This window comes from Odontomachus brunneus, unplaced genomic scaffold (genome assembly GCF_010583005.1).
Source record: "Odontomachus brunneus isolate Ranch 3 - 2012 unplaced genomic scaffold, Obru_v1 Obru_scaffold_081, whole genome shotgun sequence".
In the NCBI taxonomy this organism is placed as follows: Eukaryota; Metazoa; Arthropoda; class Insecta; order Hymenoptera; family Formicidae; genus Odontomachus; species Odontomachus brunneus.
Genome location: NW_022639531.1, coordinates 1054905 through 1063035, shown reverse-complemented (window position 1 = coordinate 1063035; position 8131 = coordinate 1054905). Strand labels below are relative to the sequence as shown.

Genomic DNA, 8131 nt, shown 5'->3' with positions numbered 1-8131 from the left:
TTGGAATCGTCGCACGTAGCTTCTCGCGTATTCGTATCCTTGTCAATAGCCTTTCGTCCTTCGCCGCCCTCCAGCCATCTTCATGACTTGGCTCCGAACGTCGTTCCAGTCGTATGTATTCTGTTCTCAATTCCTATGCCTAAAAATGAAATCATGCACTATATAAACACATCGGTGTTGTCGATATGTCTTCCGTGTTAGTGCCGCATCCTTCGTGGATTTGTTTCCGCGACTGTTTCAAGTGTTCCTCCAGCTTGAAGAAATGAACTTGAGAGTGTTCACGAAATGTCGGAAACAAATCTATTTCTTCACATCATAAAAGCCTCAAATACATAGACATGTAGAATAGATTGTGCATTTCTACACAAAAGATGAAGTCAGTATTAGTAAAAGAGGACAACAGAGAGTAAAATGTTTTTATTGTCTAATTGTCTAGTTGGTGAGAAGGACAAAGGAAGAGAAGCGATCACATGATCAATGCGTCCTCTCTTTCTTTCACTGTGAATACGATCCACTAGACGTTGCAAACGCTTTAAAGTGCTCAAAGAAAAGTCATGATTGATCTATAAGACTGCACAATCGATTTTATAAATCTATGTCAAATCGATATACTATGAGAAATAATGAATTTTAATAATATATCCAGTAAATACAGAAAATCATTGATAGAAAGTTATTGCAACGATATTCAATAGCGAGTAACATTTTCTAATACGCAGTTTTCAACGTTGTATTAATATTATTATAAAAATAATTTAAATTTGTTTAAAATATTTTTACAATATTCTAGAACTATTTTACTATTTACCTGATAATATTTTTGAAATAACTTTGAAATATTAGGTAAAAACGTTCAAGAAATATATATAAAATCAACATTTTCAGTATGTCGATCTAAAGAACTAAAAGGCATCTAATCTTCTTTATTTACTGGAATATTAGTGAACAGTTTTTTGCTCGGGTATCTTTTCATCTCTTACTGAAATCATGATCACTTTTCGTGAATGGGCTCAGAGTCTGCGTAGAGGTAAAAGTCGATGTTTGCGATTTACTTCTCTTCTTCTCTCGCGAGCAAGCAAGCAGTACGCTGAGAAGCGCGATGACTTCGACGAACATAATGGCTAATTTGATAGCTAAAGGATCAGCAACTGATTCTGCATCCATTTCTCAATGTGCTCGAGGCAACTCTGAATGCAAAACAAACAAAATGCAGGATATATATATTATACATACCGAACGTGTATGTTCTGCACAGGAAAATTTCGGAGAACTCACTGCTGTACTTTTACAACTGAATTTAAAAACTTGAAACGTTTGCAGAAAAATTTCTATATATCTCCATAGTTATGATTTCCACTCAATATAATAAAGCAAATATTTATATAAAATCTGTATGTACAGAGAGATAGTGCAAGAAATACAAAAATGAGAGCAAAAATAATAATCATGTTATTGCTTATCTGATATGATGTTCTGTCGATTTATCGGTATTTTTGGAGTTTGTCATCTACTTTGGCATCCTCTTAAACGAGTATAACAAATGCGTAACTTTTTATCTACTTTTTATCTATTTTTTACTAGATTTTCTCTTGTTGCAGGTGAAAATTGACACCTTCATATATTTCTTACACAATCGCGTGTCTTTTAAGGCGGCGGATCTTTACAATCGATTTGCCACTGTTTCAATCCGTAAGTGTTCCCTTGTCTTACTTACGTAATTAAGTTAAACACACAAAAATTGATAGTGGGTTTGTTTTCAGATCGTCGCGTCAATAACTACTTATTTCATAGTATTGATATAATCTCGCCGAAATAGATTTATTTTAACGTGAATTATTCTCTTTCATGATAAATATTAAGAATTCGAAAGGTGCGCAAAGTGTATATTTATATATCCTGATTTAATCGCGTCAGTCAGTAATAGTCACAATGTAGAATTGATAACAGCGTTGACATAGATTCCGCACGGGCGTAACGAACGTTTGTATAAAAAGTCACGTAGCTTCTACAGAATGATTCAAAACAACTATCTTTGAAATGTCATAATTTTGCAATCCTGAGACGATTTTTCCTTTTGCAAAATATTATCCGACGCTTAATTTTCGTTTGCGCGCGATTTCTAAAAATAAATTGTTTGTAAAAGTGTTGAAACAAACATTTGTTTTCCAAACTACGGTTTATTATAAAGTGATAAATTCATCATTATCATAAGATAAACAATCCCTACAAAGGAATACAAATTCAATTGTTTTAATATTAATTATCTTAAAATTAAAAATATCTGTTATATTGTTTCTCAAACTGTGATTAACACTCCGTCTTTCATTCGTATTTTCAAAGTTTATTTTCTAATTAGATAATATTCGCGTAATCATTCACGAATTTTCTTTGATTAATAGCTTAGAATTTTACATGATTGTTCGCAAAATGGTAGAGAGATTTTTTATTGAGTTTGACATACTCTACCTGTACACCGCGGCTTTTCTGTAAGTTAGCGGACACCCTGTATATCAATCACACTAGGAGTAAATAAGCGTCTGCGTCCGATGGTGAATAGTATCGCCTGTGTCTACCACGTGTACTTGACTTGTAAACTATTTATTTTTCTAACTCGGAAGCACTAAGTTTCAGATGACATCTCGCAAAAGTAAAAATCGTTTCAGAATTCCTTCAAGATTATGATATTTTAACGACATGTAGTTGTTTTGAATCATCCTGTATACCGGCTTTTTTATACGTGGGCTCGCGTGTTCCAATGTAAAACAAGACCATAACGTGATGCGTATCATTAGTAAGACTAATGCTCTTGTTACATTTATTAGCTAACGCGCCGCAAATGGATTTACAATGTTATGCGCGCGACTCAGACGATCGTCAGCGATTGTGTCAGTGCTCTGTCAGACAATTGTAATCTTTGTCTTCTATCGCACTGGTTGCATTGGAATACAATACACCTACCCGCTTTATCGGAACATAATTTAACGCGAGACATAAAAGAAATCGAAAGAAAAAAGAGAGTAGGAAAAAAACGATAATCTATATAGATCTCAGTCGCATCAATATGCCCGCAATCATTAGAATGTTACGTGAATCGGTTAGCTTCGCTTTAGTCGCAAAGAAACGAGCTTGTCGGAAACTGTCGCGCGATCTGAAACAGTAAAGTTACTCATCATGACGGAATCGATATCGTCAGTAAAAGCGCCTTTCCAAAATCTCAAATTCCTGGTTATAATTAACAAATTAATGGGTTTGATTTCTTGTAAATTGGAAAAAGGCCGACTCAGGCCAAGCAGTATCTGGACCCGACGCTTTTGTTTATTTTGGATATTGTTTCATTGTGCGTACACCTTTATGAACTATTATAAGTGGTGCACGCAGTCTGATATCGAGACTCATTTCTTTCTTAATATCATACGGCTTAATTTCTTCTTCGTTTCATTGCTCCCTTATCACTACGTGGCGGCCTTTCGGAGTCGAGATGTCGTTAAGGTGAGTGAGCTCGTAAAACCTCAAATTGCAATCAAGCGTATCAGGAAATGTGAAATATCAAAATGGCACCTTGAAAGTAACCACCATGGGATATTTCACACGAAGAAAACGCTAAGGATATCACTTGCCTAAATATGGTTGACATATTTAGGTATACAAAATATTAATGTTAGTTTTCGCTCATATATACAAGATGGTGTAGTAACCATAGTACTCTGGAAGTGGTACACTAACTTTCTTTACTGCCTATTAAATTATTCATATGTGTATATTAAGTTAAACTGGAAAATTAAAGAAGTTTGGTATATAGTTGTGTGCGATAATGCACTAATCTTTTTTAATTAATAACCAAACATCTATGTGATTATTTGGAAAGTGGTAGAGGACTTTCTTGTTCAGTTTAACCTAATGTACAAGCATACAGTAACAAACGTCGCGATCACAGTTCATCTGCCGTATGGCGCGTGATTATTCACGAATCTTCTTTGATTAATAACTTAAAATTTTATATGCTTGTTCGTAAAATGGTAGAGGAACTTTTTGTTCAGTTTGACCTAATCTACATGTACACCACGATTTTCGTTCATGTATACAAAATGGTTTCTCTGTGAGTTACTGGACACCCTATATATGATAAGAACTACAGCTGTAAGAACAGTATAGATGGACATGTAATAACAACAATTTTTATAATACCATATCTATTTTATTTTAAATCACGTAAATTTTCTTTCTAGTCATGTAAAATATGGATACAGCAACTATAGTAGTTTTTCTCCGTGTGCATGATTGTCACAGTTCTCCGACAAACTCGAAACGTATGACGACAAAGCGACACTACTGGGACATCGGAGAGAGGACAAACACATGTTCATATCGCTGTACTTCACGTATACACTCACTATACTAATCATAAAGACGTATCTCAACTTCAGTCTGAGCATAGAACAAGGAACAATAGCAATATTAACGGTGGTATTCGAAGACATCATCCCTGTTATAATTGGTACTTACTGCATCTTCATCACCGTCATATATCTGGATCTGATACGTCAACGTTTTCGTCATCTGAACAAGACTATAGTGCCGAAAGTGTCGGAGTTACCGGTGACTGGATCGCAGGGCGAGATTACGGTTTACGATGTGCGTTATTTGCACGGCGTGCTCATCGATAGCGCGGAACTGATAAACGATTTGTATGGCTTTGGCACCTTGACTACCTTTATGTCTATATTATTGGAATTTGTCGCGGTTATATACCTACTCATAGAGAAAATGGAGAAGAACAATATAGCGATACTAACGATGTTGGATTTATCCTTTCAAACTATTTACTTATTCGCAATGTATCACTTCGTGGCTTTAGAGGTAAACAAAGAAATGCATTATCGTACCCAATCATGCATCAATCTTCTTTAATTAACTTAATAACTTTAATTAACTTATTAATTTGATGACTTAATTAACAATAATAAATAAACTTAATAACTACAAGTCTATGTAAAATGGTAAAGGACTTTTCTGTTCAATTTGATTTAATATATAATACAAGCACACGACGGCGAACATCGCCATTAAAGTTCATCCACCGTATCGCGTGTGTGATCATCTATCAATTTTCTTTGATTAATAATTCAAAATTTTACGTGGTTGTTTGCGAGATAGTAAAGGAATTTTATGTTCAATTGGACGATTTCTATCTCTATATCGCAGCTGCATAACGAATTGTCGAATACCCTGTATATGCAACATTTTTGAACTTTATCTCTGTATCACAGAGATGTATCACAGAGATGTCACAGAGAGTAATGACATGTATCAAAATTTTGCATACATTATTCTAAACGTTTAAAGTACATGTATACAAAAATAGAAATTTTTGTCATTGCTTTTTTATTATTTTTTCCTTTTTACTAAAGATAGCAACATCATATATTTTAATTTAAAATATTCTTAAGTAATAGAATGATGTCAAATTAAATATTATTGACATTAGAAATGTCATTAATGTGTCTTTACAACGTCATTTGACGTCATAATGTTTGCTAGGCTTGCACTTCAAATTGTAATAACTTTTTATCCAAACTCTGAATCAATGTCAAATGTCAAATTGTTTCTGATAAATTTTAGATATAATAAAGATTAAATTTAAAAAAAAATTTTTTTTTTTTTTTGAGATATGGATAATATAGCTTTAATACTAACTGTAATGATCATCAAAGTATTCAATTATTCAATGCCTCGTTTTGTTTTGATAAAATATGTAAATTACTCTTAATTATCTGTCGATAATTTCATGCAGTATTATTATTATTGTTGTTGTTATTATTATTATTATTATTACAGGCGAATCGCATCGAAGAGAGTGTAGAGAAATATGGGCTATCATTCCAAAATACAAAATGCCGTATGGTAAGTTTCAAATTTATGTGAGACCAATTCATAAATTATTTAATAAAATTGACCAATTTCAGGATAAAATTGAGATGATGCTGTATTTTTATCACGCGAGATTTTATTTCACAGCCGTCGATTTTTTCATTCTGGATTTAACACTTTTCCTCTCGGTAAATCAATCTTCATTCAATTTGTTACTATTGAAAAATATTCTATAAATTTTCATGTTTCAGATATTTTCTACGGTCGCGACGTTTATGACTATAATAATATAAGTTTTGCAATAAGCTGAAAAAATCTATTGGAGAAAATAATATTGTAAGAGAAAACTTTTATGTAAAAATGTAACATATCATAACACACACACTTTGATAAAAATAACACGTTATTTAAATGAGGGCAGCAAGGATTTCATTTATTACAAAAAAGACCTTAAACATAAAATTCAATACATCAATAACATATTGGATACATATATTTACAGAATGCGTTCTTACACGCATAATTAATTTGCACGAATATACGAGAAGTGAAACGAATATAAGTGTAGAAGATAATCGTTAAAATTATGTAACTTAAGATATTAATAAATTGAAAATGAAAGACTTCCTTTGTCTTTTATTTTCACATGTTACTAGTTTTACTACTAAAATAACTAAGCAAATTAAACGTTGAAAAGGCATCTATTCATCAAACGGCAGCACAATCGGTAGGCTCGCTTCTTTTCGGTCCTCTAAATAACTTCATAAAATATCATCGATTTAAATTAGAGCAGGGTAGAAAGTCACGTCAATCTTAGCGTTCTAGCTTCACCACATCATATCTGTTTCCGAATTGCTGCGCGCCAGAGGATTCAGACATAAATTTTTGAGAACTTGAACAGCCTCCTCCCCATCGTCCTTCGCGTACAGAGTCGTTCGTTTTGCGCTCGTTTTAAGAGATTTCCTGCCGAAAGTATCCACCAGCGAGCTCACTTTGATCCCCTGCCTTTTAGGGGACCTGGCTGTTTTCTTCTTGAAAGAGTTCTTCGAGGATAGCGATCCCATTTTCGACGTGGTGAACGACGAGCGGCGATGCTTCTTCCTAGATAACCCGCCATTAATCGCATCCAAATGCGCCACCGATTTAATCGTAGATCTTTTGACGTTACGATCGATGTCTCTCGCAATGATCATCGTGCGATCCGGCTGTGGCGCCTTTCTCTTCGGCTGGTTTCGTCGTCGCACGTTTGGAAGCGTGCGAGGACTTTTGTAGATGGGTCCTAAGGTACCCACTATCCTGCGGCTTAAACGCAAAGGCTCTAGAATCTCATGGTCCTGCCAGGTCGCCACAACGGGTAAGCCGCAGGCGTTGTGCATACCTACCAACGGTACGCCAACAGCCCGGTGTCCCTTCACTTCGAAGACCGATCGATACTTGGGGTTTGCACTACGCAGGCTACGCCGTGCGTTCTGCTCATAAGCGGATATCTTCTGACCAACGTGACCTTCCCCTAACTGAGACGCCTGTGCCGCAGCCTTGTCGTTCTCCATGTCAGTTACTGCTATCGTGGTCGCGTTTCCTCGCGGAGGAATGCGTTTCGAGGTACGGCGATCTTTCGACTCGAATCTCCTTCGGGAACTCCTGCGGAAATACTCGTCTACGTCGGAGCCGTCCCGTTGCTCTTCTATCTTGCTGAAATATTGATTGTCCTCGGTATCCTTGTCCGTTTCATTGATATCAACGCAGTAACAGTCGCGCTGATTATCGCAAAAGTGGCAGAATAGCTTCCTCGGAGCGTCACCTTGATATTCTAATTGCGAGGCGGTGCATGTGGCCTGAGATGGGGTTCGGTGGTGGAGGTTACCGATTACAGGGACTCGCCTTTTCGACGGCATGTAAACGCTCCTCTCCGGCTCGGAGACGAGAGACTCGAATTGTAACTGTGGTGCCACTGATCGCCTTAGTGTTCCGATGTTGTGCGCGATTGAAGCTTGGTAATCCTTGATGGGGATGCTTCTGACCGTACCGCCGCCTTGGGGTCTTTTGATCTTGATCAGCTTGTCGTCGTTGCCGTTTGCCTCGTCCTTTTTAACCCTCGATGGCCGCGGCGAGCGCTGCGGAAATTTTTTCGTAAAATCCTGAGGACGACCGATCACAACGTCGATCGCACGCTCTTCGTATGCTCGGTCGCTTCGTAACAGATCCTCGGTGTACTTGGGAGGGTTTCGCCATTCCTCAATTATGCTCTTGCCGCTCGGTGCTA

The 8131-nt window shown here is 36.3% G+C and overlaps 3 protein-coding genes across 3 annotated transcripts in view; 2 read left to right on the top strand and 1 right to left on the bottom strand.

The window, feature by feature from the left end:
• Positions 1 to 6270, top strand: part of LOC116847607 — a 17026-nt gene extending 10756 nt beyond the window's left edge. The window contains exons 5-8 of the mRNA XM_032822757.1: positions 4288 to 4857; positions 5836 to 5901; positions 5964 to 6056; positions 6120 to 6270. Of these exons, the coding sequence (XP_032678648.1) occupies positions 4288 to 4857; positions 5836 to 5901; positions 5964 to 6056; positions 6120 to 6161 (771 nt within the window). The 3' untranslated portion in view covers positions 6162 to 6270. The remainder of the gene's footprint in view (positions 1 to 4287; positions 4858 to 5835; positions 5902 to 5963; positions 6057 to 6119) is intronic.
• LOC116847610 lies at positions 2606 to 4359 on the top strand. The gene is made up of 2 exons (XM_032822759.1): positions 2606 to 3489; positions 4227 to 4359. The coding sequence occupies exons 1-2, from the start codon at positions 3172 to 3174 to the stop codon at positions 4254 to 4256; spliced, it is 348 nt and encodes a 115-aa protein (XP_032678650.1). The 5' UTR covers positions 2606 to 3171; the 3' UTR covers positions 4257 to 4359.
• Positions 6271 to 6280: 10 nt separating the features above from the next.
• The window catches only part of LOC116847611, a 16060-nt gene continuing 14209 nt past the window's right edge, over positions 6281 to 8131 (bottom strand). Inside the window, 1 exon segment of the mRNA XM_032822761.1 lies at positions 6281 to 7656. Coding sequence (XP_032678652.1) covers positions 6696 to 7656 — 961 coding nt within the window. The 3' untranslated portion in view covers positions 6281 to 6695.

What these genes read in the sequence shown, in the direction of transcription:
- LOC116847610 (XM_032822759.1), top strand. Translation starts at nt 3,172, where the DNA reads ATGACGGAATCGATATCGTCAGTAAAAGCGCCTTTCCAAAATCTCAAA. An exon ending in GGAGTCGAGATGTCGTTAAG is followed by an intron (nt 3,490 to 4,226) that starts GTGAGTGAGCTC and finishes TTTTCTTTCTAG; the next exon opens with TCATGTAAAATATGGATACA.